Genomic DNA, 17422 nt, shown 5'->3' on the forward strand with positions numbered 1-17422 from the left:
AACATAAACGAAACAGTCTTGTTTTTGTTGCAGCATGAGTCGAACTAAATAAAATAAAAATTCCTATCTGCTCAAAAGGGCTATTTGTTTTAAATATTGTTCACACATATGTCTAAATCTGCGAGTGAGCACTTCTCGTTTAACAAAATAATGCATTGACCTCACTTATGGTGGTATTTACTACATTTCCCATAATGCACCCCACCCTGCTTGCACGTGTCAACGCTGCCAGCAAACCGGACCAGACGTCACATTCCTGCATTCCCTTTTCCCCCTCCGGTTTTTCTACGTTGTCATTAACTCCATAGCTAACCCAGCTCCCCTTTTTATACACTTCCTTCCCTTTTTAAAACAAACACACTCATGGCCCGGAAGGTTTGATACGAGAAGGAGGTGAACCCGGGTTTTAGAGACACATTCTCAATTCGGGTGAGCATTAATCTCATTATAAGCCGGTGTATGTGTATGTTGTTTCCAGTGCTAACAAGCACACATAACATGGGTGACGTGTTAAATGGCCTATTCTTGTAGTCTTCTTATGTTATGACATTTTCTGTCATGCTAATAATGTGATTTTAAATCCTTAATGTGCGCTCTTGTTGTCTTGCGGTTGTTAGCATTAGCCGGCTGGTTAGCCACAAAGTTGGCGTCAGGTCATCATTGTTATGTTCCTCGCGTGGGTTGACTCAATTGGTGGGTTTTACCTTCATCTGTTTCTCGACGTGTGGACACTGGCATGTTGTTCACATTATAGTGTTTTGTGTTGTTTATGAGGATGTATTGTGGGATGCTAAAGCTCGTGGCTAACGGATGTAGCTTTTCAGGCAATATGGGCGTGGTTATGGTACAAGGATACTGACGGGTTTGTTTTGATTGGAATTGTTTGTTTTTTTCTATTTGCTTTCATTGGCTTTATTTGACATTAGCAGGACTGGACGAACAGTTCTTAAGATTAAATGGTGTGCTCCCAATCTGTCACCTAACTTGAATAAACCATCCCATCATGTGCCTAAAAGTATGACTTCTCATGCATGTAACATTCCTTGGATTCTTGTCACAAGGAATGACTTAGCACGCAAATGGAACGTGTACGTGCCACTGCATGCCACATATTAAAGACCCTCAGCCGTGATTCGCGCGAGATCTACAATACAAATTGTGCGCCAGTGAATGTGTAACTAGCGCATGGTGGTTAAAGGCACAATGTGTAATAATTGGCCACTAGATGTCGTAGTCGAAGCGCATGCATTTAGAAGCACGCACACTACGGCGTCTCAGAGAGACCACACTATGCAAGTTTACCACCAATCTGTATTTTGCGCAAGCAAACGAGCATCTCGGCAAGCGACGGCGACTTGGCAGCTAGTGTGAAGCCTGGCGAGCGGGATTTAGCCACAGCAGCTAACAAGCGCGGCTAGCGTTAGATAGTCAGAGCCATAGGCTGACGGGAAAAGCTAGTAAAGCAGATGGTTACACGCAGCGGGAGCCCGAATCATGGGCCTCAGCAACGACCAACTTGATGTACATTCATGTGATGGAAAATATAGTGTTTTTTTAATTTGAATAAATTGAATAAATTATTAGTTTACCGCTTTAAGGCGGTTACCGCAAAAGTGTGTGGTCATGTGTTTGAAACCCGCTTTGTACATTTGTTTTTTAACTACAATTTCTTGACAAGATCCTACATGATCTGAAGGTGTTAGGCTGATAATGCAGATAACAGCCTAAGGGTTATGGTTATGGTTAGGCTGGTAATGACAAGAGCAGCCCATCTTTGGTGATAAAACGAAATGAAAACTTCGTGAAAGAACACAGAAGGGGGTGACGCGAAGCAGGAATCACGGCCAGTAGATGAAAATATCCACTGCCAAATAAAAATGTGTGTAATCAATATGATTTCATGTGTTCCGTCAGTGTAAACAAAGCTGTATAGAACAAAAAAAAAAGTGTCTGTTATTATTATTTAAAAAAAACAACAACATATATATATATGTATATTTTTTAGATATGATTTGAATGAATGGGCCATTAATGTCGATTCCATTGCATTTATGTAAAAAGAAAGTTCACTGGCCCAGTCGAGCCAGCGTCAGTGAACTTTAGGTGGCCCGACCCAGTCATGTAGTGGCCCCCGGGGCCATTGGCCATGCCACTGAAATCATTAGAGATGATGTTCAATACAGCATTTTTTTTTCAAAGCGATACCACAAGTACTCAACTCTTGAGTAGTCAATAATACAGATACCATACTGATAATAATAATAATAATTACACTTGCACTTTTTATGCACCCCCCCAGCCCCCACAGAAAAAGGCCCTAAGGAATCAGCCATCATGGCGAATACAATACTGAATGTACTATATCATGACATAAGTATGTTTATCGATAACTGTTGATTTTTTTTTACTTAATTAAAATAAGAAAAACAATTAATTCATTAAAGGTAAACTCAAAATGCAACAATCCAGAGGAAAAATACCAACTCAAAATTTCTCTTAGTAAAACTAATTTTAAAGGAATGTATGACGGTGTTCATTTCATCTATCCATAATCACTCGACTTGAGCTGAACCGTGTTCCCCTGCTTTATCACAATTCATGAATCTACCTATTCTCAGATGTGTTTTTAAACCTGTCATCTTATTCGCTGAAAAACTCACCAACTTCCTGCTCATACGTGTGTCTAATGTGTGCTATGGCGCTATCTGGTTGCCAAACGAACTATGCTGTAGGTTGAGAGTTGGAGGTTTATTTCCTCAGGCCATTTACCATTACTCACGTCATAGGGCTACAAAAAGCAGGATGGAGTGATTAGCCTCCTTTTACACCACCTTTAAAAGCTGGCATTTTATGCTAAGTTTTTGCTCTGTCAGTGTGGGAAGGCCACCTACACGGAATGGACCGTAGAAGTCGACCCGTCAGTTTTATTTGTGCCTTTTTCACTTCCCATATAGGACTTAATTTTGCCGCCGTTTTCCTGTTTTGTATAATAAGCCACTCTGACATGGAATGTTGTAAGACCCGACCGATACAATTTTTTTTTTTAATGCTGATTCAGATTTCGATATTTGGCACAATAAAATTCTGATAGCTGATTAATTAAAAAAATGTATAATGAATGAATTAATTTCTTTTTTGGTTCTTTCATTTAAAAAATATATAATTAATAAAGTAACTTATTTTTTTTGTTTCTTTAATGCTGAACAACAATGAAGAAATGAATTACAGGCAGAACATTTTATATTTGTCTTTTATTGTGATAATTTGTTAGTTCATTTGTATTAAAAAACAACAACAACTGGTTGGATGGTGCCTGCGCATGAAGACTTTTTTTTGTACCTCTTTTCCATGGCACAAAGACATCAACCCAGCAATTTTAAGCAATATCTTAGTTAGTATTGGAAGTAGTATCAGAGCTGTAACACTGGCCTGACAGAGCATACATGCAAGGGAATACCGGAAAGTTTTGACAAGGGTGCGACATTTAACACCCTGACACTCACTTATCGCATTTTGTTGTGTGTCTCAAGTATTTTATTGGCACCTTAATCATCATGTAATTATCTGTTTGAATGATGTTGCGTTTGACATGGCTTGCGTCAATATCCAGCTTCACTGCATTTTGTGTGAAATGCAAAGTCGGATAAATGCCAGTTTTCTGTTGCAGCTCTAATGTGGAATCTTTCTGTGAAAGAGGTTAGTGAGCCCAAAGGGGGGCCACCACTGAAAACAATGATGCATTTAGCTTAGCATAGCTCCACGCTCATTGTTGTGGTCTTATTGTAGCTTAGCTTTTGTCTCTGGCATTATTTGTTGTGTTAGTATGTGACCAAACCATGACCACCAATGGCACTTGCTGGCTTACATAAATCCTTAACTTGCTACTTTATAAAGGCATCAGTTTGATACAACTTTTGTGTTTTGATTGTGGGTGTGTGCTACATGGCAATAATAGTTGTACTGACAGTGCTCTGTACCACTCGGAGACAATAGACCATTGTGTACACAAACATAGGCAAGCATCCCCATACACAAACAAGTCTGACCCCTTTTACTCCCATGTGGCATATGTAGGGCTGTTCTTTACCCCCTCATGTATTCAGGCCAGTTGAAGGAAACCAACAGCAAACCTAGTGTAGAATGTCGAGAACGAAATTGGAATCCGCAAGCAAAGACAGGCAGAGGTAGACCAAAAACAATATGGAGAAGGTCAATCCAACAAGAAGTTTGGCAAATGATGTGCAGGAATGAGGAGGAACTTAATTGACAACACATCACCACACCCGTCCCATTTTTAACTTGACTTTTAAACACTACGTTTAAGCAAGAAATCAACTTCGTAAAAGCATCATGATATATCTTAATTTACTAACTCAATCAGGTACATGTTGTTGCTGTTAAAAGAAACAACAACCCTCATCGTGACCCTGCTCTCGGATAATAGACTACGCCAAATTTGGTGTAAACCCGCTGTGTGAGGTTGTTAAGAGCCAGTCTGTAGTAGACCAGATTAGCTGTATTAGCCGCTCCCTCACTGTATGTGGTGGGAACCCTGACTTGCATTCCCACTGTTTTAGCTCCAAGCTTATGCTTCTTTATGTCTGCTTGTTGTGTAATCACGGGCGTCTAAAAGGCTACCAGACAAGTGGCGGTGTTGTTTAACAGTATAATAGCTATAAGAAAACCTCACAGTTTGGGTTAAATATTGCAAATTGGATTTAATGGGCAGGTCAATAGCCTAATCATTTAGCATTAATGTATAGGTCTCAAATACTAGGATTGTGATGCTAATTTAGTCTGAATTATTCAATGTTTAAGCAATTAACATTTTGTTATGTTCAGATCTGCAGTGTTATGAAAGAATCTGGCGGAGCACCAACCACATTGATGGGCTGCATACTTGCAAATCATGCGATTGTTGGAAATTACAGAGGTGGTGCCTTGACTTCTGAGTAGGACTTGACCGATAAATATTTTTTTTAGGCTGATGATGAAATCTGTCAGGATAAAATTCCAATAACTGATTAATCTGCCGACTAACAAAAAAAAAAGTAAGATTGATGAATAAAATAACTTTTTTTTTTTTTTGGGTCCTATAACACTTACGACAATAAAGATATGAATTACAGGCAGAGCATTAGATTGTTTAAAAATACTTACTTTTAGTATTTGTTCAACTTTACAAATGTAGTGAAAAAAACAGAGCGGTACTGCTAGTGCAATCTGCTATGCACTTTCAACCCTTTACTGAACACACTTATACGAAATGAAAACACTTATATGTGACCAAAACTCATGTCTGATCGCTCGCTCAGGCAGAAAATAACAGGTTCATGATGTCACTCAACTAAACCACGCCCCTTAAAGGCAGACAGCTCAGTTTTTGTATTTCCAAATTGTCTTAAAGTACACTGTTCAGTAATTAGCTTTTTAACCACTTTTTATGTCTTTACATTGTCCTTTATTATGTTTTTGTACAAAGCAGTACTATTTTTGTTTATCAGAAACACAAAACAAAACTTGTGGTGTTTTGGGGGACTGAAACGGATTAAATAGAATTACAATTCATTTCAATAGGGAATATTAATATAGGTAACAACAACTGTTTATAATGCAAATTAATCCAACAAAAGTGAATTAATTTCAAAAGGGTGCCTTTCATTTTATTGGTAGAAAAAAAACCTATCTTACCCCTTTGAAAAACACCTGTTTTTCAATTATTTTGTTGTGTCAAGTAACATAGCTTAGCATTTTGTTTCCCTTCATTCACCAAATACCTTCATAACCTGGATGTGACCCCACCAAGGGCCACAGTATTACAGATTGTTTTTGCCAAAGGAGAAGTGAGTCACATATTCCGTAGACCTGTAAATGAACTCTTTACTCTGTTTTTATTAGAAACATTGTCATTGGCTTGAAGTGTTATGAAACCTATACTCCTTGTCAGTTGTCACTCCTAGACCGAGGACTCCCCAGCGACTCGCCAGGCATCGGTCGAGAACGCTCCGCATGCTCCATGGGGATAAATCCTCTTTAAAAGGCATGGCCGCTGATCAAAGCTGTGATGTAAAGGAGCTTAGCGGTGAGGGCCAGGGGGTCAGGTGATCGCACACAACAACCCTGACGGGAGGGTGGGGCGGAGTGGCGGTGAAATGAGGTGGAAAAACTAACAGAGAGGCAAGCGAGGATGTTGACAGTAGCAGAGGGGTGCGTGAGGGTTTTGATGTAAAGTTCAGAACTGTCAAGGCTGTTGTGGAAAGATGGTGCGTGTATGGATGCTCGTTGACAGCAGTAATGTGTTGCGTTGTTTTCAGATCATGAGGTGAGAGCTTTGCCGTTGTTATGATGCGTTGATAGAAAATATGATATCCTGCTGATGCTGACTCTGCCCTTGCAATCTTTCACCACTTAGGTCACTTTCCTCCCCACCTTCCCCTCCTCGCCTCCCACCCGCCGCCGCCTCGGTTGTCATGGAAAGCTCATCAGTAGCGTCGGCGTCATCCGAAGCCGGCAGTACGCGCTCGCAGGAGATCGAGGAGCTGGAGCGCTTCATCGACAGCTACGTGCTGGAGTACCAGGTGCAAGGGCTGCTGGGAGACAAGGTCGACGGTGACTTGGACCTGGACGATGGTGGGAAGGTGCCACAGGTTAGCGCATTATTTCAACGATGAATGGCAGTGATACTTTATAAGCAACAATGCCCAATTTTAAAATGGACAGATAGGCCAAGGCATTTGGAGATGAGCTAATAAGAACAATAAATGAACAAGTGAGAGGTTTAAGTGTGTATAGAATTACTTTTCATTTTGTATTTCATCTCATCGCACTACATTTAAATTTAAGATGGCTTGCAGTATATAACACATTTTGTGATCATATGTCTGCCTGCATCAGTGATCAAATTACACTGTTTTCTTCTGACTTCTGAAATTAGATAACTTAATTAATGAAAAGGAGCGATTGTCCGATCTTGATCCGAACTTACCTGGCAGGTGCAGCTCCGCATTAGGAAGGTGTTTGCAATACGATATTGTTACCGTGTACCGTTTTATAGGTACTGCTTAGGGGTATGCATCTTTTCACAAAAGACGATTCGAGAAGGTTTTTGATACCTGGGGTGTGAAACGCTTAAAGCGGCCGTGGTTCAGGGTGTAGAGAGGGTCATTCAGTAACCAGAAGGTCGGCTGTTCGATCCCTGCTCTCCCCAAGTCATGTGTTGTTATGTCCTTGGGCAAGGCACTTCACACACATTGCCTCCAGCGCTATTCACATTGGTGTATGGAGGGTGCGAATGTTTGGTGGTAGTAGGAGGGACCGTAGGCGCACACTGGCAGCCACGCTTCCGTCAGCCTACCTACTTAAGTAGCTTACCGCCACCACAGTGTGAATGTGTGAGTGCATAAATAATGTATCCATTCCATTGTAAAGCGTCTTTGAGCGTCTAGAAAAGCGCTATATTAATCCGAGGCATTATTATTATTATTATCATTATCATTAAGGATGGTTCAATTTGAAAGTGGCACAATTTGATTTGGTTCGCCTCAGTGGGATTTCGATTTGATTCAATATGGTATGGCTCAGTTCTAGAGGATATGATGCAATGACTTTTTTGTAGTCATTTTACATAATTTGAATGGACTTGTCAGTACGTACTGTAAATGTGACCTTCTATGATTTATCGTTACAATAAAAGATGATTCGATACGTCTCTCAATATACAGTATTTAAAAGTGGAACCATTCGATTCTGTTCGGTTTGATGCACTTGCATCTTAAAAAAAGAATAGAAAAAGATTTTCCTGTTCCAACAGGCTTTTGTTACACAGTACTGCTGGAATTAGGTTGCATAATATATAATGTATATTTAGGGCAGCATATGCTTGTAAAATGAGATTGTTCAATGTATTGGATAATAAAATATCATATTACTCGTTGTGCTTAGTGTTCCTATGTCACAGGGAATATTTCTTGTTCTATGGTTGCTTCGTTCGTAAAAACAAAAAGACCAAGAAAAAGCAAAAATGATGTGGTTTTGTTGAAATGAATCATTTAGATGCTTACATCGCTGTAGACTTGCAAGATTTGTTGATGTCTTACTTGAAGATTATGATTGTGATTTTTCTCTACATATTTGTACAATTTTGATTGAAGTCCAAATTGTAACACTTTAGGGACGTTTGGAAGTCTACTGTATAAGAAAGTACCAATTAAACAAGTTGTTAAATCAAATTTTTTCATTTATTGGTTGGTGTAGTTTATGTATATGTAATATACCAGCAGTTGGGTAATTGTTGTAATTCCCACAATGTGTTGTTTGTCTCTTCCAGTGGACGGACAACTGCAATGACTACAAAGATGGCAGCTGGACGTCGTCACAGGGAAGGAGTTCCTCCAAGCCAGTAAGTGTGTGTTCTGTAGGGCGGGAGTTGGCTTTCTCTCCCAGAAGGATGGAACAGAAAAACATTCTTTTACCACCCCTGTGCAGGATGAGTGGGAGCACAGCAGTAACGGCAGTTCAGGGTCCAGGCCCAGTTCTGGGTCTAGACCGGGTTCCGGCTCTCGATCTGGCAGCAGGGGTCGAAACAACCAGTTCAAAGGCTCCGCCAAGGTGCCAGCTCAAATCATGTCATGTCTGTGTGTTTAAGCTACAACATATGTCACATACTGATGGATGTATGTTATGTTTTTTTCCCCATTTCTGTTGTTTGCATTTTAGAATGGAAACAAAGATGTCTCCTTTGACATCCTCGGCACAGACATTTGGGCGGCTAACACAATGGACTCACGCGGGTACGTGCTTTGCTCCTCCACCTCACCCAACCTGGTCCTGATTTAGGCATCACTACATTTCCCCAACAGATGGTATCTCACCAGTTATGGCTATGGCCAAAGCGAGAAATTGTCAGAGCAACTTTGTTCCCAAATTCTGTTAGTGCTTTTGATACCGAACAGTGACACGATAAACCTTTAAAGCAGAAGTCAAGTCTTTTTTTTTTTTTTTTGGAAAGTGTATGTTCAATGTGCTCCCATTAGTCTAAACAAAAGCATTCTGATTTATATTGCGAACGTCACATGATCAAACTAACGAGCCGTGACATTCGTACCGTGAGCTGCTAGGCACTGTGATGTCATTTTCATTCGACAGTGAGTGGCAGTATAAGACAAAATAGAAGCCCCCTGGATAAAAACGGGTGGATTTTTCTGCTTAATTCATATTTCACAAATGCCCCCCAAAACGAGAAAATTTGTCAATCACGTTTGTTCACCAATTTGGTGCTATTTATAGAGAACAGAGACAGGAAAAATAATTGCAGGCTTGACTGTAATTTTAAAAGGGGCTGGTGTATTTTTTTTTTAATGTCACGTTTAATTAATTTTTTTTTTTTTTTTTAATTTTTGGGTCAAATTTTGTGTGTGTTTATTTTCATTTTCAATGCATTTCAGTGGGTGTCATTGATATGCAGATTTTCACAATTTACAGGCAGGTCTGGTCCTTTTCCCTCTCGAATAGCGGGGGTTCAATGTACTGTATATATTTTTATCATGCCATGTATGTTTGTGGGTTGCAGGGGCACAGGTTGGGATGTGCAGCCAGAGAAGTTAGACTTTAGTCATTTCCATAGGAAACACACAAGAGCTATGCCAAAGCACCTGCCACACATCGACCGAGAGGGGTATGATCCACCATTTTGTGCAAAAAATTTGGCCAGTTTTGTGTTGCCATTTGCATCTTGATGTAATCTCTGTGGTGTCCATTCTTTTCCCCCCTGTTTTCAGGATGAGCAAAAACAAGTTTGAGGCAGACGACTGCTTACACTTAAATGACATAGAGAAGTTCCTGCCCCATCTGTGCTCTGTGAGTTACAGACCCATTTCTTGTTGTGTTTTGTTTTTGGTAGAAGATATATAAACATTTAATAATTGTAGCCATACACAAGTTAAACAATTTACAAGCGGGAAACCTTTACATATTTCTTGTCACCATGGAGGAAAAATACTAACCTCCAGTTGAAGAGAGAGGCTGTCTATAAATAAACCTCTGGTGACACCTAGTGGTTTATTGACGAACTGCGGTGTACACTGCTTCAAAATGCACCACTGCCACCTAGTGGTTCTATGTGTGTATAACATTAACACAGGTCCATTTAACATAGGCATTTTTTTCACAAATTAAAACAGTACACATGTGTGTCAATAACTTGTCTGTGACATGATTGCATCACAAATATAAAAAAATGAACAAGTTATAGTACACTCTAATGTTTTGCTTAAATCAGGCCAGTTTTAGGTGCCAGCCATGGCGCATACAAGTGAGCCAGCCCCTGAGACTGATGGGCTAATGGCAAATTTGGCTTTTGTTACCAGAACCTGAACATTGCTACAAGAGATACTTCATGCACAGCTTTCATCATCTCGCTGGCAGGTGTATGCTTAAAAGCTGGCTGGATCTCCCTGGCAAGGGAGAGCATTTAGGACACTGTTTTGACTGTCTCCTATGTTGCGCCGCTTGGCAGGCTGGCTCTCACCATTTCAACGGCCAGTGAGTGCTGCACTGCTTAAGTGATTGGGTGATACACTACACTTGTCATATACAGTAGCTCTTGCCAGACCCGCATTATAGCATAATAATTGGCAAATTAATAAGCGTCTTAAATTAATAAGTGTCTGGAGAGAAAAGAGTGCAAAATAACACTACACGAAACAGCAAATGAATTAGCCCCACACCACAAGCGTCAGCTGAGAGGGAGGGAGGTTAAAAGTATATTAAATATTTATAATATTATATAATATAACATTTACTAGTCCCACAAGGTGGAAATGAGCATTGTTTCACAACCAATTATGAAAACAGGAAATAGAAAATTGCAAGGGAAGATATTTGTACAAGGAGGACATAGCACTAATTGGAAAACAACATTTTGTCACTTTTTGTTTGTACCCACCCACTTTTCAAGTGAGGATAATAGAATTTGGAACAGAGTAGACATTACTAAATTCACAAAGTGAATGATATTTAATATTTGGTGGCATAACCCTTACTTGCACACATTGACTTCACCAGACTGTTAGATTCTTCATTTAAAATGATAATTTCCAGGCCTTTACTGCAGTCTCTTTCAGTTCTTCTTTGGACACTTTGGGTGCCTGTCCAAGTCCAAGTCACACCCGAGCGTGTATAAGTAGTAGGACCAGCCAAACTATAGAAAAAAAGTGTAATTTAGAGTCTGAAAAATATGGTACCTAATTGTCAAAATCTGAGAAACTAAGTTTGTTTCTCCTCTGCACACCCTGTGAGTGGATTTCCAAGATAATGTCTTCCTGAAGTAATGTCTTCCTGAAGATAGTGTCAACAAGTGAACCAAATGTGTAAAACTGCTTTTGCAGATGTGTTACTACTATCGTCAGACGGGTAGTATTGTGTTTAACAAAAGTGATTTGTTTTTGGCTGGGTTGTCAGGCAGTAGCCTCCGTTCACCAATGTCACCCTCTCTTCCTTCCCCGCTGTCCAAGCCAAAATGTCTTCCACTCGCTCCCCTTTCCTTCCCCTCTCAGCCTCTGTGTCATCTTTGCCTTTCTGCGTCGTGGCATTTTGAGCCAAGACTGGCCTGCTCACACTGTTAAGGATGGCTTCCTCATTGTATAGATCCCGAGCCAAGAATGCCATTTCCAGTTATTCATGTTGGACCGACAAGAAAGATGGGGTTGACCTCACGTGTGCGTAGGATTGGGTATGCCAACATTAGACCATGGAACTCTTGGTCTTCCCTTCCTTCAGTGATCTATAATAATAACACTTTTCGCTATGTCCCATAAATTAAAATTATATCATACTAAAAGCATGTTATACATGTTACCAGATACACAATTTCCATTGCATTCAAGGGACCAAAATGTAATTAAATCAACCAAAAGTAAAACAGATTGTTTCCAAATTTGCTGTCTGGATTACTTTTGGATTAAGATTGTTTTATTACACTTTGTAAACCTCAATACCAACAATTTCGACATGTGACGTTTCAAGCTTATAAATGGCACACATAAAACTAGATTGTTGAGCAGTGTGAAAATATATGGTCAGTGGTCACACAGAAGAAACTCAGTCTACCAGTAGAGGTGCAACAGTTAATCCATTAATGGACATCTAATTGATTATCAAATCAATTGACCACTATTTTAGTCAATTAGTTGTTTCAAGACCTTGTTTAATTTAAAATTGTTTAAATGCTTGGAATTTGAGCCTCTCAACAGTAAACATTAAGGGTGTGCCTCTCCAATAAAAGATGATTCGATACGTTGTCTCACTTTAAATGACGGTGTTCCGAAATTTGCAGAAACTGCCTAAAAGCCCAAAATTATTGTGATTTTTAACTCAAACATAAAACGTTTGCATACATTAAGTGCCAGTGTTCGGCCAATTAAAGGGTCCCACACCCGGTGCCTATTCGAGGGACTGCTCCGATGAGCTAAACAATATACAGTATATCACCATGCTGACTTTTGTGTTGCCCTATTAAATTTGCAGTTTGGATTAGATCTGGATGAAACTTGTTTTGAAGGATGCCCTGGGAGGGGATTACAGTGTGGTCATCTCCAACTATGCCTTTTTTGTTTTACTGTACAGGTATATGACAGCATAGTGGCTTAGAGCAAGAATACCTAGTTGTTGGTTGTTGCCTGGAAGTTTCACACAGAGCCACGTCAAGGAAAATATAACCTGCAATTCCAAATGACCACACAGACCTGCTGCTGTCATTTTTTTGGTGCCTTAAGCAGTTTTGTTGCACGGCTCTGTCAGGGAGATGATTACAATGCCCTAAAAGAATGAAAGGCAGCAGAGAGGGGGAAGGTTAAGTGAGAGCAGTCATTGAGGACATATCCGCTCTCTGGCCCGGGAACAAAGCGGCAGCCTGGAGCTGAGATGTGTCGCAGACTGCCTGGCCCCTGTGCCTGGACGCGTACGTGCAGTCGAGCAGGACTTGGGTCGGGAAATGGACCAAGGGAGGGTGGGGGGTGCTGGGGCTGGACTCTTTGTGGCAGTGTGTCTGCCAGCTGTCAACTACATTCCACTGTTCATTCTGTTCCACTTATACCGTTTCTTTCATGTTTCCACCAATCTGACTTTATCTCCCATCGCGCTTGATATTTGACATCTCCTTCTTCCCCATGCGTCTCATCCTCCCTCCCTGTGCTCCACTTGACGTCCTTCGCGGTTCCCCACATCCTTCAAATGTTGATGGGCAGCGGAACAGTATTCAGGGAGGCGTGGGGGGGTCACGGTGACCGGTAGCCCCCCCACCCTGTGGTCTCTTCCTGCTATTGTCCCTGCTCTTGATCCTGCACTATGTTAACTATGCGCTGGTCACTTCTGCAGTACGACCCTTTGGTCTTTTCCCACCTTAGTCACCGGCAAGGTTTTGCATCTCATCACTATACAATCAAAAGTCTGCATCTCCAGATTTTGATTTTGATTTTTACAAACAAAAATACTTGTTTTGTGTGTTTGTGAGAAATAAGCAATTCCCAAAATATGAGGATACATGCCTTTCATCAGACATTGAGCGTATCAACTACAAGAGAAGTCATGTGACTTTCCTCAATCCATTGTCAGAATATTTAACAATTAATTAATTTTGAAGTGCTTTAGTCTCATGACGTTCTTCCTTGTAATATTACTTTTTCTGAAAACAAAAATTTAGCTTTTGTATTAATTGTACTACCTTTTTTTGTTAAATATGATGTTATTTACATTACTCTTTTTTATATAATAATATAATACAACTTTTTTCTGAGCAAAGTATTACTTGTAAATGTAAGCTTTTTTTCTCATTGCATTACTGTAGTAATATTACTTTTCAAACTTACTGTTTCAATTCCCAAGCTTTACAACTTTTTCCCATCCTATTGCATTTTCTGAACAAAATGCGACTTTAGTCTTGTAACTTCTTTCTTGTAATATTACTACTTTTTTTCCTATTAAATATCTCTATTCTTCTTACTTTTTGTAGTGATGTTACTTCTTTTTCTGAACCTACTACAGCACTCAATATAACAACCCTTGACATCCTTCGCGGTTCCTCACATCCTTCAAATGTTGAAATGTTGACTAAACAAAGTACTTGAGTCTCTCTTCTTCACACCAATTGCTACTTTACTACTAGCCAGGATTTGGAACAGTCTTTGGGAGTGACAGAAGAGTACAAAAAAGTAAATAGGTGGGTTTTGGAGAAAATAGATGGATAACTTTCACCAAAAAACAACAACCCCGACGAAGTGAATCTCTAAATAGCAAGCCATGACAAAGTGAGGCTTTACTGTACTCAAAATGTTGTTCCTTCAGGTATTTTGACGTGTCACAGACATTACTCGGTTGTTTTCACGTAAATACAACATTAATGTAAACCAGAGTGCACAAGCACAAAGCTTTGATTCATCCGATGTGATGAGCAGGCTGTCAGTGTAATATAGCACAGAGCACATGTATGATTGAAGCCTCACTGAAAGCGGTGGCAAGAACAGAGGATGAGCATATGAAACCTGCCTCAGTGGGTGTCACATGATTACGTTTCTATAGGGTACTGCAGTCCCCACCACACCGACACTTTGATCCCACAATGGCTCCATCTCCTCCTTTTATCGAGACCACCGGCTGCTTTGGTGTAGCTGTCAATCTGTCACTCCGTTGTGGCGCTGGCCTCTGACCACGTCTATTTAATGAGATGTGGATGTCAGGACCTCGCATCTTTTCGCCTCCTAGCACCGATCACCCACTGTACCTGACTGTGATGGCTGCTAATCTCCCCTTTCTGTACTGCAGGCGAGCGTCATTTACAGAGTTAGATCAAAAGTGCCCCTGAGTAGCGATCATCAAACACCAAACAAATCCAACACTGCAGGGAATCCTATAGTACAGGGGTTTTTACAAGAAAACACTAAGAAATTCTCCGCGTTGACGTGAAACCTAACATGTCTGAGTTTGACTTTCTGTTGACGGCAACAGCGGTCGACTATCGGCGCAGATTTTCTGATTACTCTTGAAGTGCTGCTCGTCAAGTTGTCTTTGATCAAATAGATTTTTAATAGCATTTCTCATACCATGAAAAAATGGGTGATTGAAGTGAAGCTATAGCTATGCCTAGATTCCCCAAGCGTATTCGGGCCATGCTTGAATAGTTTAACCCCAAAAAATTATTAAAAGTTTTTTGAGAAAAAAGGTGTGTTTTTGAAGATGATAAATTTTTTTTTCCAGATAACATTTTTTGTTGTTGTTGAAGTTGTATTTGTTCTAGATAGGTCATAAAAGTAGCAGAAGACTGTTGGTGCGTTCAGAAATATGCCATGAGCGCACAGTTTTGGAAACTCAACACGTTGAATTTGCCGTTCAAAAATTCAGAGTGCACCAATAACAGAGTGCTAGTGTGCTCAGTCAGTACTCCAACTGGGGACACGGTGCGCCAGTGCATTGGGCAGTACTGTAGAAGATTGAAACGGTGCTAGCAGGATGCGAGGGTTGTGGCCTGACAGGAGAAGTAAATGTTGGCATTCACCACCATTCGTGTACCGTGGATACTTCTCAAGTTGGCACGTTATGAACTTTATTTTTGGGAGTTTGTGCTTTAGTGGTGCTTGGTCTAGGACTTTTCTTAAGGTGGTGGTTTTTAGGCTGGCTAACATTGATGTTAGCTAACTGTGTGGGTTAGAGAGTTGATAACTGCTGAGCCGGGTAGTTGTATTAGTAGTTGTCTTGCTAATACAACACACTGGTGTGTTCAGAAATGAATGGGAGCAGAGCGCACTTTGCCTCTCCGAACATACACACTCTCAGTGTAGTGCACGGACTTGAGTCTATATAGGCTTCAACAGGCTATAACATGAGATCCTTCTTTTGCATTGCTCATTTACGCTGGCAAAAAATGGCTATACGGATACTTATCCTTTACTTTCCCCCAAAATATGACTTTATTCTTGATTGCTTCTATAATTAGGATTTTTCTAGGAGAAAAAAATTCTCTTGAAAAGTTTAAATTCACTTTTACATTACAACTTTGTTCTTCAAGAATTAAGAGATTTCATGTCAAAGTGTGTTTTTTCCTCAAAATATGACGTCTTTCTTTTGGTTTGTTGTTGAAGAATAGGCCTCCTTTTTTCCCCACAAAAAAGTTGAGTTGGAAGGATTCCAACTTATGCTGTAAAAAAAAAAACTTCTTTGTTACATTATTCTGCCTTTTTTCCTTTATAAAAAGACGATTGTGTGGGATTCAGACTATTTTTCCATGAATAAAATTACTTATTTTTTGCTTCTTTTTATTGAACCCCCAATCCACAACACAAACACGCAAACATACACACAAAGTGTCATCACTTATTAGTTTTCTGTATTAGTATGGCACTCACACAGAATAAATCTTAAAATGAGAGTTTGGCGCTTTCCTAAAGAGGCAGCGACAAATCCAATATTCTGTGTCTACTGTGAATTTTCATCAGTCTTTTATCCACAAGCACAGTTTAAACATATAAAACTTTCACCACATACAAACACACGTCTTTATTTGAACACAATACTAGTGTTATTTTTAAATGCGCCTTTGTGCATGTAGATGTGATTTTATGGGGTGCAGCTCATTTGTAGATTGAAACAAATATCATTCATCGTCTGTATGTGGGAATGTGGGAAAAATGTTGTATTTTCGTGTCCCTCCCTCTAGATTTTACTGTATATGCTCGCTCCCTTAAATTTACAATCTCTCATGTTGTCATTCCTACACTACTTCTCCCCCCAATCCTCAGTGCTCTCAACAACCTGTCCTGTAACGCCACTCCTGGGGCACTTTTATATTTATCGCTTTTGGCCACGTTCCCCGGCAACATAAATAAGCTGAGAGGGAGAGAGAGTGAAACAATGAAGTACTCCGAAATTATGCCAGAATTGTTGTTCCACTTGAAGGCACGGAAAAGACAATGCGCTTCACTTTTATGCGCTATCGCGAGAAAGTCCATATAACGGTTAGTCTGGTTTCTGTTGACATTCCCCACTTCCTTCCTTGTTCTCCGTACTTCATTCTTAAGCAAAGCAGCATCAATTCTAATGAAATGATTAACAATAGTAATGAGATCATGACCTTTCTACATAGGCCTGGGATATTTCAGTACAGCCGGGGTTCAAGCGAGGCCGTTTATCTACCGTACGTCGTTTCCTTTGCGCTACGTGGCTGCACAAGACGTGCTGTCCCTCTAGCATCGGGGGTCTGTCTGATTTTTCTAGGAATTCTCGCGGCTAGGTCAACATCCTATCATTGAGACTGCATGCCTGCGCATTATACAGTGCACACTGCGCATGGTTCGTTGGCTGTAGTTTGGACTGGGATACACACATTTACACACTAATGAAAGTCAGAGCAATAACAGGAGCGGGATTCCATCTGTGT

The 17422-nt window shown here is 40.2% G+C and overlaps 1 protein-coding gene across 3 annotated transcripts in view; it reads left to right on the top strand.

The window, feature by feature from the left end:
• Positions 1-231: 231 nt before the first annotated feature.
• ctif (CBP80/20-dependent translation initiation factor) overlaps positions 232-17422 on the top strand; it is a 51029-nt gene continuing 33838 nt past the window's right edge. For 2 of the 3 annotated variants that reach the window (XM_077542228.1, XM_077542229.1), the window contains exons 1-7: positions 6173-6322; positions 6413-6647; positions 8327-8398; positions 8485-8607; positions 8716-8789; positions 9569-9673; positions 9777-9855. In XM_077542228.1, coding sequence (XP_077398354.1) covers positions 6261-6322; positions 6413-6647; positions 8327-8398; positions 8485-8607; positions 8716-8789; positions 9569-9673; positions 9777-9855 — 750 coding nt within the window. In that variant the 5' untranslated portion in view covers positions 6173-6260. Of the gene's footprint in view, positions 430-6172; positions 6323-6412; positions 6648-8326; positions 8399-8484; positions 8608-8715; positions 8790-9568; positions 9674-9776; positions 9856-17422 lie in introns of those variants that run through there. The other variant, XM_077542230.1, reaches the window with a different exon arrangement.

Source organism: Vanacampus margaritifer, chromosome 14, assembly GCF_051991255.1.
Source record: "Vanacampus margaritifer isolate UIUO_Vmar chromosome 14, RoL_Vmar_1.0, whole genome shotgun sequence".
Taxonomy (NCBI): Eukaryota; Metazoa; Chordata; class Actinopteri; order Syngnathiformes; family Syngnathidae; genus Vanacampus; species Vanacampus margaritifer.